We start from the raw sequence: 14,475 nt of genomic DNA on the forward strand, positions 1-14,475 counted from the left end.
GATCCAGCAGGACGCATCATGTTCTCAGACGCTGAAATGGACCGCTAGCGCAGAGATTGTCTCCGCTGATTTGGCGTGTATAACTCGGAAAAGCACGAGGAAGTCATCCTTGAATTCAGCGGTAGAGAATCCATCTGGAAGATCATGATAATTTGTAGTAGAATTGAGAAGAATAAGTATCACTACCGATTGAGCAACTCATCCTCATTCTGAGTACCATGCATCCATACATTGAGAACCAGCCTTTGTGTAGAATTCCTCCTCACCCACATACTATATGGCCACCATAATTCCGGACTGCGCCATGTCAATTCCGGTCCCAAATCCTATCGCCGAATTTGTCATTGGGGTAAGCTATTCTTTCAGCGGCACAGTACGCTAAGCCCTCCATCAAGCGTGAGTCGCTGCCTCACTTTGACCTTGAGGTTGCCGTTGCCAAGACGCTCGAAGGAAAGCGTACCATCCTCATCAGCTCGCGTTACTCGGGTGATCGCACTTGGTGAGAATATCATGGCCTCACCAACTCGCAGGCTCACTATCTTGTCAAATAAACCTTGCTGCGTATTGGAAGCCGTAGACGAGTTGTTCGATTCTGCTGTTTGAAACTTCTCGACAACATCTTCTTTAGCTCCGGCTAGGTGTTTATGAAGAATCCGTAGCCATTCCGGCGAGGTAAAATGGTGCACAATGGTCGTTGAACAGAGATTCAAGAGTGCTGTCGAGATTGTCGGTTCCTGTGTGGATATAATCATACGGATGCCGAGATGACGCTGGAGCCGGACTGCCGATAACAGTGTTTCGGTAAAGCCGCGAGCTTCAATAGAGCTGTTCATATACTATATACTATCAGCACAATGCTCAAAGAAGACATCCTCCAGATTGATCGCATACCTTGTGGGCTTCATCGAGAGCAACAACCTTCCCGATGTGAGAATCTTGTTCGAGGAATATGCCCAGGCAAATGTTGAACAGGGAACATGCTGTGTCTGGCGAGATACATGGGCAGGACAGATCCACAATGGTCAAACGGCGTGGCTGGCTTGAAGGTCAGTCAATGCTGCAAACTGACCGAGTTTGAGGTGAAATTGTCTTCAGTCCACTCATACTGACCTTTGGCTTCCAATTAGTTCCTGCTGAGACCGAATGATTCTTACCAATATCAGTCTTGGTTTGCGTCCGTGGCATGAAGCTCTCGAGCATGTCCAGCCTTTGCTTCAGTGGCTCGAGCTGAGCAGGGGTCAATGGCGAATCCAGAAGCCTCTTCTTGAAAGCACTATAGCTAAACGCCGTTTTTGCTTTTTGCTGCAAAGTCCGCATCTCCCGAAGTATACGCTTTACCGTGTGCATATACAAGGGTATTTGGCCATCGTCTTGTCCGACTGCCATCAGGTCTAGCATTCGCTTGGTATTGAGATCTCTTTGATCTATTTCTAGAGCAGACACTGTGACGTTGAGTCTTGAGTAGGCACCCTTGTCAGAACATTCTAGTCAGCAATAAAACTCTCCTGAAAACTGCTAGCTTCCTACATACTCTGATAGTATGGAGATTTGTTGGCGCACATAAGACACGCACTTCCACATCGGGATTTGACGATAAAAAGGCAGCTTCACACGGTGATCCCATGAGGTCACTAATGAAGGTGTCGTAGTGGAAGACCAATCCTGTCAAAGGATTTGACAAATATCCAGCTTTGGATGAGATCAGACAGGTCTCTAGCATGCATGAGAGCGTATGACTTTTGCCGGAACCCTGGGAGCCGCAAATGAATGTGCTCGATGGAGGAGTGACATTGAACAAAAGGCGGGGGTCATCTTCCAGAGCAGGATACCTAGCATCTTGTACGCCTGCCAGTAGACCGAATTGAGGAACAAGCGATGCGATATCCTTCGTGAATCCCCTGAATATACCAGTCATAATGATGGAAGAGATGTTTTGCTCTTTGAGCTCTTGATGAAAGTCGTTATATCCCAAGAGTTTGTTATGAAATTTTTGCATGTCATCACTGAAGATAGAGTGGAACGAGCGATCGGACGGTTCCGGCCCCGGGTTCTGTGACTGTTTGGCCATTGGAGCCATGTTATAGTTGTCTTCTTGGAATAGCTTGGAATTGTAAAGGGTGAGCGTCAGAAACCATGAATCAAGGTCGAACAAGGAAGGTTGATCGTACGTTAAATATACGTCTGCATAGTAAGAATAATCGTCTTCGCTGCCAAGAATCAGGGAGGAATGCATGTCGCAAGGAAGAGCAACACTGAATGATGTGGAGCGGTCAAGGCCAAGTCTGTACAGCAGACTACATCCAAACAATACATAGCGGGGTATAGAGAAATTCCAAGATCTACAACATGCCCGAGGATAGGATACAAGTCCTAGAGACAGCCATCTGTTTCTACTTCGGGGATGCTTAATGCTATGGAAGCACCTGTTGACCGCCACCTACCTCAATCCCCGCACATTTCGTTTTCAGACGAAATCTGGGTGTTCGAACCTTCCCTTGGCAAGAGAATGCCTGGTATTTTTGTTCTGCTTTTTTACTCGCAACGTCCCTTGCACGATCTTCTTTTTGGATGAATGTTTGGTTACGGTCCGGTAATACTTGAAGTGACTCCTTGCGGGATGATGACCTTTCCTTCTTTCCCCGTTTGATGGCTATGACGGACGTGGAGAAGTATCACATTCAATTGACGAGTCTCAGTGACTCAAGGCTTCTTATCTCAAGAGAACGTGTGTGTATTAGTGTAATCCTACTCCGGCGACTGGTTTGAAGCCTCGACATTACGGCCTCTCCGATTTGACCGAGCTTGCTTGGTTTTGGCAACCACATCGCTGCCACATGGCTTCGAACTACAGATACTGTACTCTCCAAGAGAGATTTTACTCGAGATGATGGATATTCACCTCTTGATATTTGTCATATGTCCAATTTTTACCGATAAGAATATCGCTCTCACATGTAACTCATTCACTCCCGAGTAGTGCTGCCACCCTGGGATTATCATGACTAACCAGCAGGTAACAATGGTACTGTTTCTGACAGCACGTATATCTCGTGTCTAATCAAAGAGTCGTTCCAGGATTGGCGAGTTTTTTGGAAATCTGAGTAAATCGCTGCTCTCGATAGTCTCCAACCAAAGTCTTCTTCCGCCTGGGTTTCCTGAATGGACTAGCATGTCTTTCAATCTAGCCCACACAGCTTGACTAAGCTTCCTCAGCTCCAGTCCTTGGGTCTCATTCAAGATGCTGATGACGTCCTTGAAAAGAGAGATTGGAAGTCGTGAAATACTAGTATGATGTTAATATGAGATTCCGCGATTTTCTTGTGCTGTACCTACTCCGGAGCCGAGATCGTCACCCCAATCTGTCCGACCTGTTCGCTGGATGGTATCAAGGCTAGTATTCCTGGACCGAAGTTGGAGGTTAAGATGTGATACTTCATGCCTAGAGCCCGAAGCGTTTTAATGGTCTCGAGCCTGTCCTTGTATTGGGGAGAATTTCCATCTAGCAGCGGCTCCACTTCCTGCAGTATTCTCTTGGACACATCTGTGTCCATGCTATGCACAGGATTACCTGGCTTTCTGCTGAGGTTGATCCCATGATAGTCCACAGCCAGAAATCCCGTAGAAGATGGCGTAGCGGTTCCACCACTCTTCTTAAAAAGTTCCAAAATGTAGTATCTCTGCAGTACCAGGTGATAGGAGATGGTTTCTGCATTGCTTTCGATCAGTCTCAAAAGGTCTCTCGCTGTCAACGCTTGCAGAGGGAGCCCTAAGCTCTGGATGGTCTCTTCGCGCCAAAACTTGATTGCCTCTCGTAGAGTGATGAGAGATTCTGCGCTTCCAACACACAGAATTAACCTCTGACAGATTATCAGATTACGAGATTTAGCTTGTCTTCTGAGAGTCGCTTGAATATTTTCGGTATAGTACGTTTCAGTTGGTAAGGACAGTCCGTGGTTCGCGCATCTGCTTTCTTCGCATTCCAAATAAGCCCTAAGACGACTGTCCTCTTTTTGTGGGCGTTTCTTTGTCGGCATATTAGTGTCGGAATCGTGAGGCATATTGCCATTCTCCCTCTTGCTCGGATGCCCTGGGCTTCCTGACAGGGGAGCTCCTTGAGCTCCATTAGCTGGGAGAACAGCCAAATGCACATCGTCTCGAGCTCCAGTGACAACAGAAACACTGGTGTCTTCTCCATTTCCATCGATAAGAGTGACCGAATAGTCAACGACCTCAATTGTGGCCGCAGTCATTGTAAATGACATGTCGCTAACATTCAGCTCGGATGGAATTTCGGGCTGCACTCTCCAAAGTTGAGAATCAACACCATTATCGTTATCAGTCAGTAATCTTAATGAGAATGTCAGTACAAGCGTGCTCCTGCAGGGGCAGGTTTTCCTTAAGGGCTCACCCCAGCTTATAAATGATATTTAGCGTCCGTTCATAGTTCCAACCATTATCTAAGTGCGCAGCACCGATGGCTGCTGCAAGAGCTTTCCCGACAACAACAGGTCGACCTTTCCCTGATCGGGGATTATAGATGATGCATTCGTCGAAGCCCGTGTGCTCAGCCACTTTTTGAAGATGAGAGTAGCTGCAGACCCGTTGTTTCAAGCTGGCAGTATTACCTACAGTGCATTAAATGATACTCGATCAACTGAATGTCAAGCGTCAGAACTTACTTGGTTTAACCTTCTTTTTATACCCGTCAAAAGCAACGCAAGAACGGATGGTATCGAGTCCAAAATCTGCCAAGTATCGATTCCCTTGGCGCTCCTCTCCTTCAGCACCGGGTGCGGTGAGAGCCTCTATTAAACGAGTCTCATTGATCTGAAATTTATAGCCGAGCATTCCTTCCACCCTGGTCTTCCTGCGAAATAGATCCTCTTCTGACAATGGAAACGAAACTGTCTCCATTCTTATTGACTTGATCGGTGGATCAGATGAATAGACGTGAGTTTTGTTAAGTCGCACCACAGAAAAGACATCTAAGGATTTTAATTGTGATCAAGTAAAGCTAACCTCAGGCTGTTGCTTCGTATCTTCAAGCTTGATGGCAGATAATACGTGGATGAGCAAGCATAGATTTATACTCATTAGCCTTCTACCTGGACGAACTGACTTTTGTTCTGCTATAAGAACCTCATCTACTAGACAACATACTACTGAGGTCAGAGCGCGGGCAGTAGACGTATCTAGAATCGTTTCACTTGACTATCTCGTACATAACACGTATGCCTGTCTCTGTCAGAACTGGCTGAACCTCGACACGAGAAAGGTATTGAGATGCTACATGTTACCAGGATACAAGATCAACCCAAAGGGCAAAGACCTGCTTCCACTTTTGTCGACTAACACATGCCTTCTATAAGGATTGTGGATCTCTGATAGCACTGGTACCCATCCGTCGCAAACCACGTTGCTGGTCAGCCTCGCGCTGCTCGAGAGAAAAGAATGAGCCCAGTTCCCTTGGAGTAAGAAGGTATTGAAACTGGCCGCTTACATTTTTTCAGAAGGCATCCGGCTCTCAAAGCCTGATATCTGGGCGAATCACTCGTGTTTCGCGGCTCCTGCGGGCTGCCTAAAAATGCAAGCGGCTGCGCCGCACTATCCCTCTTCAGGTGGTTAAGCAGACACAGTTTCCTAACCTCCCTTTTCGGTGATAGTAGGCAGGGTAAAGCACGCAGTGTACAACCCACGCATGAACAGAATGAGCGATGGTAAGCGAATCCTTTAATCAAATATATGATTATCGCGCCACTAATGTCATTGAATTCATTGCAATGACCACGACTATACACCAGGAGCGGAGTCAGGGGGTTTGTCGTCTAGTCTATTCCATTCTCTTTTTCTGGGAAGAGACATATTATGAAATACCGAAATCGAATACTGGGATGAGATTGAAAGAAATCATAGGTATTGTGTAAAGATGCGAAACTTCAGTCACCTATATCAGGTAATTATATATACAGCTGGTGGAATATTTCACCCGCTATATGTATTCCATGTGAGGAGCGGGGGAGGTACGATCAGGTTGTCTCTATTAGCGTTTTGACCCCGCCTTGCGATGCCGACTGCTTGGAGGTGTTCTATGTATATACACCTGCATTCACGTCCTAGTTGCAATAGAGCATATCCCCACATTGATACACCCTCAGACAACAGAGCTCTACCCCAAAGGTGAAAGTATAGCTACAGAACACACATAACCCCCACCCAAAGACCGAATCTTATTTAAGTCCACCACCACCACCACTACCACCAACCTCCACCTCCACAACCTCATACGGCACAACCCACCCCACCCCGACGAACCCATACTCCGCCACCGCCGGCAACGCACCCGTCACTCCCGCCCCCTTCCCCCCACTTTTAATAATCTCCCAATAATCCCTCAACACATTCCCCAACGGACTCGCCACAACCACCTCCACCGTGTTCCGGCCCGCCCTCACCCACGCCCCGATATCCGTTCTGGCCGCACTCAGATCCACCGGCCCGATCGCGTGGCCGTTCACCCTCACCCGGAACGCATGCGAGACCTTTCCGAGGTCGAGGATCGCGCCGCCCCCGCCTTGCTGCGTGTGGTTCGGCGAGAGGGTGAAGGTCGTGGAGTAGTAGCCTATCCCTGAGACGTTTTGGAGGGCAGGGCTGAGCTGGGACCAGGGGAGAAGGGTGGTGAGGTGGGGGTACGTGGTGTTTGTGCGGGTCGGGCCGGGGGTGATATTGTGGATGTCTGGGGGCGGGGTCCAGGATTCGAGGGTTAGTGTCCAGTTTGTGAGCGGGATGGGGGGCGTGAGCATGCTGTTGAGGGGGTGGGTTTTGTTGGTGATTGTGGACAGGGGGAGGGGGAGGGGAAAGGGGGAGGGGTCGTAGGTGCGCTTGAGGGTGAAGGTGGTTTTGTTGTGCTTGGTTGAGATTGCTGCTTCGGGGATGGTGGTGGGCTGGTTGTCTGGATTGGGAATGGGGATGTGCAGTGGTGATGGCGGGTTGGGTTTCCGGGGATGGTGGAAGCCGATGATGAGGGTTTGGTTGCCTGCTAGGTTGATGGGGATGGTCGTGTGTGTGAAGGTTTGGTTGTAGATGGCTATTGCAGAGACAGAGCCCGTCCAGGCGTCGTAGAGGTGCGGGGTGCCGGTCGTCGCGAAGGTGATGGTTCCGGTTGCGGTGCTGTGGACGCGCTGGCCGGCGGCGTCGTTGAAGATGTAGATGTAGGAGGTCCTGGTGGTGGGGTCGTAGCGCCAGGTTGTGTGCACCGTGCTGTTGGTTGCGGTGGATGTCCGCGGCTGGATGTGCAGAGACTCAAGCGTTTGAGCAAGATTTTGGTCGGATACGAGGTGGACGTTGGGGAGGGAGGTGATGTTTTGAAGGAGATGTAGCGCCTGCGCCTGGCCCGCGGGGTCATATCCACTGAAGGTAGAGGGTAAGCCACCTGGGAAGACGATCGGAAGACCTTGTTGCGCATATTTGACCAGCTTGTCTACGCCGGCCACCGTTAGAGTCTCGTTCGCCCGGACAATCAGCGCCTTGAAAGCCTGCCGGTTCGGCGCTAAGCTGGCGTGGGCGACATATGCCTCCGGAAGATCGAAGTTGTCAGGGCTGAGGTATTCGTACGTGAACCCTACCCTGTTAGCAGGTGCCTAGTCCCCACTCCAGCAAGTCACCTACCTGCTTCCTCGAGATCACTCGCCGCGTACAATGTCGAAATCGACACATATCCAGTGGTGTTCTTCGCCCAGAACGCAAGATCCACCTTGGGGATGCCAGTCTGCGCCACCCACTGGTTCCGCGCCACGTAGTCAACCCAGTCCGAGTAGAACTCGAAGGCAGGCTGCCGCGGCCCGTGCATCTCAGAGAAGAGGTACGCAAAGGTTGTAAAGCCCGGCCACGTCGTGTTGCCGTAGTTGCCGCCCATGGGCCATCCGTGCAGGATGAAGTTGTTGACCGACCCAGCTAACGAGCGCTTCAGCCCCCAAAGAAGCTCGTCGATGGTCTCCTGATACACCGATCCCATGATCGCGCCCGCCTCACTGGAAACAATCCGCTTCCCGGCGAGGTGAACCGGGCCTGCGAATTGCCGGTACCCGTCTAGCAAATTACTAAACCCCAGGGTTTCGGTCTCCGGGCCATTGACGGCAGGGACGTTGGCCAGCATGTCCATGGGCATGTTGTAGACAACTTGGGAGGACCACTGGAATCCCAGATTGTTGGACCACTCGGCGAGCGCCCTCAGATACTCGGCATTCAGCTCCGTCAACTGCTGCACATTAGCCCTAATACCTTGATAAGCAAAGATACACGCACGGTCTGCTCATAGTCCTGCGCATGACTTTTCCCCTGGTCCGCCTCATCCGTGACGTATGTGACATTTGAAGATAGCACGCCCGATCCCACCAGGATAGGGAGATACTTGGCGATACTGTACCCGCGATTCGCCTGGAAGACCTGCGGGAGGCGGGGAGTCCACCAGGTGGCGGCCTTGTATTCCTGGCTATCCTCCCACATGTAGTTCCCTACCTCGCGTAGAAGATCGCACATCTCCGCATCCAGCAGTGACTGCTGCCAAAACGAGGCCATCAGGTGAGCGCCCTCCACCGAGAAATGGTCCACCACCCAGGAACCATTCTGCGACCACGTTTTGACGGGGGATTGCGGCACGGCAGCGGGCACGTCAGCGGGACTCTGGACCTCCCGGTAGTCCGCGTGCACAAGGTAGTACGCAAAGAGGTGACTCTCCGTCGTGGCTGACGACGACGAAGATGGGATGTGAACGTGTCCGCTGATGCTGACGGAGCCTGTGATGTCGTGCAGAGAGTCCACGGCGAGGACTTTCACGCTGCCACCGGATGACTTGACCGACCCCGTCACCGCGGCGACGAGCTGACCAATACCCCAGCCCGGCAGCGTTCCTTCAAAGCCATCGGTAGTTGAGAAAGTGGCATTGTGAGCGGCCAGATCCCAGAGACGGCCCTCATCGTGATATGGCGCCGGGACTCCGGCCCCTTGGTTGGGGCCGACAGCGAAGTCGACCACGAGCCCGAGCTCTTTCGCTGTCCGCAGCACCGTGAGGGAGAGGTTCTCTGGACATATCACTAACTGTCATAAGAACGGCAACTAGGTGACCGAGAACTCACTCCAGGCCGGACTTCCAAACCCGTACTGCGTCCAGTCCGCCTGCAGCGGCGCCTGCAACCCGCCCCCGAAGTTGTCGGAATCACCGTAGTTGTAGTATCCCAGAAGTTCAAGGCCTCCGGCACCGGACTTCGCGATATCCTTCAGGTCTTGTTCGACCGTGCTGGGGCTGACAGAGGCATCGTTGACCCAGTACCGGAAGCGCGGCCGTACGAGGTTCGACGGGTTTGAGAAGGTCCCGTAGTCGAGAGCAGCCAGGACCTGGTCGTTGGTGCCGTGGGCGACAGTCACTGGCACAACTAGGGCTGCTACAATGGGCGGAAGCAGAGACAGCATTTTTACTTGAGGATTAGCTGCTCAACATCTTGCGTGAATCTTAGATCCCACCGCGAAGCTGAGACTTTATAATTGTCTGGCCTTTGGGGAAAGCTGCAAGCTCGGATATCCCGACGGGATTGTACCTTCGGCATAGTGATCAACCGAGTTAGCTGTAGCCAAGAGAGAAGTGCATATCACTCATCAAGCAGCTTGCAGAAGCTACGGGCACAGCACAAATCAAAAAAGAATTAGCCTGGTCGTCGATTCATGTCGCCCGCGTTCTTGTGATACGATCTAAGACCCTCCCCAATATGAACCGCCCACTGTAGCCTTTGGATCCCGCTTCCTTCAAGCGAGCCAAGATGGGCCAGTAGAATGTGCTGAAGTGTGCCTGGCGACCTTCCCAGGGGAAGAGCAGGGTCACTGGAGATTGGCGAGGTTCGTGCGGAGCCCCGCAATCCTGCAGTGCTGAGGTGGGAATTCCCGGGTCGGCTGTTCGTCCTCCACATCGGCACATTGGACCACTCAAGTACCAGCATTCAGACAGAAGAATGCGGGGGATCTGACCAAATCATCATCTGGGACATGAATGACCAGGGCTTCGCGTCTTGCTCTCCCAAGAGGGTGGGTCACTCCCAACAGAGGTTGGTTGCACCTAGACCGTGTCGTGCAGGATCGCACGAGGCCAATTTCCGAGGAATCCCTTCTCGCATTGTCTAAAGTCATCATGATAGCTGGAAGCCGCAGGGAATGAGACTGGGGTCGTTGAGCTAAATGTACTATTCCCAGCACTCTTGCTCCACTGGCCCACCTCTCTTTCTACCAGTAAACCGATATATCCCCATCTGCACGACCACCAACACAAACCCCGCCGCCACCAGCGCAATCATAATCACCAACCCCCTCGGATAACTAGATCTCACATTAGCGCACTCCCACTCCCTGTTTCTCACGATAACCTACAAATCATCCGCCTCGTCCCCCCGGAAGATCTGGCTGCCCGCCATCAGCCCCGCGGTCGCAGACATAACAACTAGGAAACACATTCAGTCTCCAGCACTCAGCGCACACACACACACACAGCGTCGCAACTTACACAACCTAACAAAAGAGTCAGCAACCCATCTCAGACCCATCTCTGTCCAACCTCGAAAAGAAAAGAAAACTCACGCAACACTAATACTCCTCTCCCCCGCCGAACCACAATTCACCTGAATCCACGCATTATGCACAGGGTGATACCCGACCGCCAGCCCGTTGACCATCGTCCACAGTCCAACATGCCCCCACCGGCCTACGTGCGGCTGCACGGTGCGCAGCACCACCAGCGCGACGAGGTAGCTGCCGATCGCGAGGAGGACGGCACACCCCCTCTTCCCGGTGGCGTCGCTCAGCCAGGCGAAGAGGAAGATGACCGGGAGGGTGATGAGGTTGCCGATGGCGGCGAGGGCGTTGGCGGCGATCCGATCGAAGCCCAGGGACATGATGATGCTGGGGGTGTAGGTGGTCAGCGGGCTCCAGGTGGCGAAGACGCAGCCGGTGGCGAGGAAGTGCGGCCATTTGGCGGTGTTGGTTATGGTCTTGTAGACGAGGGACCAGGGGATGCGTTCGTTCGCGGGGGAGGTGGGAGGCTGGTCGGGGGCGGGCTTGTCGAGACTGCTGCTGCTGTCGCTGTTGCTGTTGCGGGTTGTGGGTGAGTTGGATTCCCGGGGATTGGGAGGGCGGTCCGGAAGGCCTATGAAGAGGAGAAGGGCCATGATGATGGACCAGAGACCTTCGACTGCATTTGATTAGCCTGGCTGTACTTCAGATCCTCGGATGTTGGGGTTGAGCTCGGGAAATGCTGCTCACCCAGAAATATCCACTTCCACCCCGCTAGCCCGCCCCGGCCATCTAGCTTCAGCAGCGCGGCGCCCAGGAGCGGCGCAATCGCTGCACCCCCGAACATCCCGAAGAAGAAGATCGCAATGCGCTTCGTCAGTTGTTCCTTCGTGTACCAGGTGGAGAGTGTGTACATCGCGGCCGGGATGTAGCCTGCCTCCGCGAGGCCGAGCACGGCCCGCGTGATGAGGAACCCTGTGCGATTACGGATGAAGATTTGGAGGGCGGCGAGGACTCCGAACATGAAGACCTGGGCTCCGATCCAGCGATGGGGGCCGACCTGGTACTGTCAACGATATAATTTGTGGGATCGGGAGAGGGAGCACGGCCCACCCGTTGTAGAGCCATGTTGGAAGGAATTTCAAGCAGAATGACGCCCAGAAAGAGAAGCTGGTTGCCCAGGTTGATGGTGTTCTGGTCGACGGAGATGGCCGAGGCGAAGCCTCCAGTCAATGCGCTGGCGATGTTGGTCCGGTCGATTTGATAGGTCGCGAAGCCGGTGGCGAGGAGGGGGAGCACGAGGTAGTCCGCTCTGCTGGTGGTTAGCTGTGTTTGCTGGGGTGGTTGGCCTGCGTACTTCTTCCGGGTCCGCATATCACGGCGAACATGACTAACGCTCTCCAGATCGCTATGCATCATCTTCGTTTTCGTCCGAAGGAAAAGAAAAGAGAGAGAGAAAAAAAAAAAAAAAAAACGTGACGATGGTGAATCTGCTGAGGAATATTTTGGCTCATTTCTTATCAACGTGTACTGTACAGGGACCTTGGGGACAACCTTCGGGGTGATAAGATAAAGCTATCGGCGACTGAGGACCTTATGCACAGCTCACCTTCAAGACGGCCAAACCAAAATCAACAAGACTGAAATTGCTTGTGTTGCCATTGTCCCTGCGACTTACCTATTATCCACCCGCTCCCCTCTTCCACCTACAGGCTTGACCACACACGTCGTCTAAACCCTCTCTCCCCCACCCAAACACCTAACTTACACCCTCCTCACCACAAAAACCATCTTGAACGAACTCTCCCGATTATGCCGATTCTGCTTGACGTCCGCCCACTCCTCCGCCCGCACGTCGACCTCCCACTCCGTGCCCGTCTCCGCCATCACCTGCGCCCACATCCGCCGCCACGACGCCAGATCATGCCGGTAGTAGGTATTGCCCAGCTCGCTGTCCGCGCGCTCCCCGGCCTCGAAGTCCCCGACGTGCCGGCCGACGAGCAGCGACCCCTTCTGCGGGCGCAGCAGCGCGACGACATGCTTGGCCAGCTTCACCTGCGTGGCCCAGTCGAAGAGATGGAAGAACGAGGCGGCGTTGATGATGTCGACCTGTCCGGTCAGTCGAGTGAGGAGGGCACAGGAGGGGTCGAAGATGTCGCTGGGGATGAATTCGGTGGGTAGCGTGGCGCGGTCGGCGAAGAGGTCGTAGCCCAGGGAGATAAATTCGGGGTGCAGGTCGCTTCCGTAGAGGCTGGAGGCGGGGGCGCCTTGGTGGATCTGGGGGAAGTCAGTTTGGGGGGTGGCGGCGCAGGGTTGGGGCGGAATTTACCAGGTAGCGGATGTCTTGGCCCATTGCGCAGCCTAGGTCTAGGTATGTCTCGTCTGAGGTCTTCAGTCGCGAGAGGATCTCCGGGTAGGCCGGGGAGGCGCAGATGGTGATGTCGAGGAAGCGGAAGGATCCGATGCAGGGGTAGGGGAACTGGTGGGTTGGTGAGTTGAGTGCTAGCACGTATGGGTGTTGTGAAGAGGAGGGAAGGGTGGCTTACCACGGCGAACGCGCGATCGCGCTGTAGGGTGCTAGATCAGATTATGGGAAAACTTGAGGGTGTAAGGCGCCCACTCACCACCTCCTTGACATGGTCGATGATCTTCTCCTCGGGGATCTTGCTGTACTCGGCCAGCAGAGTCCGGGCGGGCTCCTTGACCTGCGCGAGGTCGGGCTGGTACCAGCTGTACTGCTCGGCGGGTTTGTCTTTCTGCACGTTGGATTCAGCCATGGTGTATGTGTGCTTGGCGCCAAGGGGTGGTTCTATTTGGGATAATGTTTGGCAGGGGAGATGAAGAAGTTTGGAGGGATGAGTGGGCTGTGGGCTGTGCAGTGGGCTGAGGCTGACCCCACATCTTATCCCCGAGGCTTATCTGATTGATCCGAATCGGGGAACCAGGGCCGCTGCCCGCCTCTCACAAGGGTATCGCAAAAGCCTTATCTTCAGGGGAATGCACATATGCCCTCGAATTTTATGATGACTGGGTAAAGCATTTGGCCTGAGGTGGGCAAGCAGGTGTTTGATGTATATGTACACAAGAGGCACACCTCCACCGTCATGTGGGAGCAGCTGGAGTGGTCGGAGATCGGACAAAGACAGCAGGCATTCCCGTTCAAGTGTTACAGCTGCTGCATCTCAATCACTAGCCCCATAAGTTCTAGTCGTAAGCCATAAATTTAAACGGGATGATAGCAGTATATAGAATATGTGTCAGAGCCCAGCTCGACATTTGTAACACTAGAGTTTTATGTGTTCTGTGTTGTGCCAAGCGAGTCTCTCCGCAACCTCCGAACAACCCCCGATGATGTCATAATATCACTCGCGGCAAAATACCTCTGCATAGACGAAAAAGCAGCAATCGTTCCATCAGTACAGTCTTCACATAGCCTCTGGGGTCAATTTTGAAGACTCAACACCTCCAATATGGCAACCACATACGACGCCGTCGTCGTAGGCGCCGGTCCCGGGGGCATGGCCGCCGTAGCAGCCCTGCTCGACGCGGGAGCTCAAAAGATCCTCTGGGTCGACCCGGCCTGGCAAGGAGGACGATTGAACAGCCTGTACCGGGAGATTTCATCGTAAGCTCTTCCCACCATGCCGAATTCCGGCCAGATATGTGTCTATCATGCTAACGAACATCCAGAAACACGACTGTCGCAATCTACCTGAAAGCGATCAACTCCTCCCAAGCCCTGCGCGCAATCACCGACTCCACCCCGGCCCCCAACGCAGTCACAGCCCTCGAAGCCATGGACCACAATTCCACCTGCCAGCTCAGCGTCGCCGGCGACATGATCTGCATGCTGATCGAGGGGTTGCTCGCGCGCCCGGAGGTCGAGAAACTGACCGCTACAGTCGAGGAAGCGCATCTTGACGTGGG

The 14,475-nt window shown here is 53.1% G+C and overlaps 6 protein-coding genes across 6 annotated transcripts in view; 1 reads left to right on the top strand and 5 right to left on the bottom strand.

The window, feature by feature from the left end:
* Positions 1 to 362: 362 nt before the first annotated feature.
* On the bottom strand, positions 363 to 1,915 carry BO66DRAFT_327996 (uncharacterized protein; the record flags this gene model as incomplete). The annotated part of the gene is made up of 4 exons (XM_025643973.1): positions 363 to 836; positions 892 to 1,035; positions 1,111 to 1,470; positions 1,532 to 1,915. 4 exons carry the CDS (start codon positions 1,913 to 1,915, stop codon positions 363 to 365), a joined length of 1,362 nt encoding a protein of 453 aa, XP_025501803.1.
* Positions 1,916 to 3,054: 1,139 nt separating this feature from the next.
* Positions 3,055 to 4,848, bottom strand: BO66DRAFT_327826 (uncharacterized protein; the record flags this gene model as incomplete). Its single annotated transcript, XM_025643969.1, has 4 exons — positions 3,055 to 3,283; positions 3,334 to 4,347; positions 4,409 to 4,625; positions 4,680 to 4,848. 4 exons carry the CDS (start codon positions 4,846 to 4,848, stop codon positions 3,055 to 3,057), a joined length of 1,629 nt encoding a protein of 542 aa, XP_025501804.1.
* A 1,379-nt stretch (positions 4,849 to 6,227) lies between these two features.
* Positions 6,228 to 9,465, bottom strand: BO66DRAFT_473059 (uncharacterized protein; the record flags this gene model as incomplete). The annotated part of the gene is made up of 4 exons (XM_025653014.1): positions 6,228 to 7,618; positions 7,666 to 8,254; positions 8,302 to 9,077; positions 9,132 to 9,465. 4 exons carry the CDS (start codon positions 9,463 to 9,465, stop codon positions 6,228 to 6,230), a joined length of 3,090 nt encoding a protein of 1,029 aa, XP_025501805.1.
* Positions 9,466 to 9,870: 405 nt separating this feature from the next.
* Positions 9,871 to 11,936, bottom strand: BO66DRAFT_421860 (MFS general substrate transporter; the record flags this gene model as incomplete). Its single annotated transcript, XM_025649998.1, has 6 exons — positions 9,871 to 10,359; positions 10,411 to 10,480; positions 10,625 to 11,227; positions 11,299 to 11,608; positions 11,662 to 11,858; positions 11,906 to 11,936. 6 exons carry the CDS (start codon positions 11,934 to 11,936, stop codon positions 10,227 to 10,229), a joined length of 1,344 nt encoding a protein of 447 aa, XP_025501806.1. The 3' UTR covers positions 9,871 to 10,226.
* Positions 11,937 to 12,041: 105 nt separating this feature from the next.
* Positions 12,042 to 13,325, bottom strand: BO66DRAFT_378355 (class I SAM-dependent methyltransferase; the record flags this gene model as incomplete). The annotated part of the gene is made up of 4 exons (XM_025645787.1): positions 12,042 to 12,825; positions 12,878 to 13,027; positions 13,095 to 13,115; positions 13,173 to 13,325. The coding sequence occupies 4 exons, from the start codon at positions 13,323 to 13,325 to the stop codon at positions 12,313 to 12,315; spliced, it is 837 nt and encodes a 278-aa protein (XP_025501807.1). The 3' UTR covers positions 12,042 to 12,312.
* Positions 13,326 to 13,984: 659 nt separating this feature from the next.
* BO66DRAFT_378357 (uncharacterized protein) overlaps positions 13,985 to 14,475 on the top strand; it is a 1,488-nt gene continuing 997 nt past the window's right edge. Inside the window, exons 1-2 of the mRNA XM_025645788.1 lie at positions 13,985 to 14,173; positions 14,239 to 14,470. Of these exons, the coding sequence (XP_025501808.1) occupies positions 14,019 to 14,173; positions 14,239 to 14,470 (387 nt within the window). The 5' untranslated portion in view covers positions 13,985 to 14,018. The remainder of the gene's footprint in view (positions 14,174 to 14,238; positions 14,471 to 14,475) is intronic.

This window comes from Aspergillus aculeatinus, assembly GCF_003184765.1.
Source record: "Aspergillus aculeatinus CBS 121060 unplaced genomic scaffold BO66scaffold_38, whole genome shotgun sequence".
In the NCBI taxonomy this organism is placed as follows: domain Eukaryota; kingdom Fungi; phylum Ascomycota; class Eurotiomycetes; order Eurotiales; family Aspergillaceae; genus Aspergillus; species Aspergillus aculeatinus.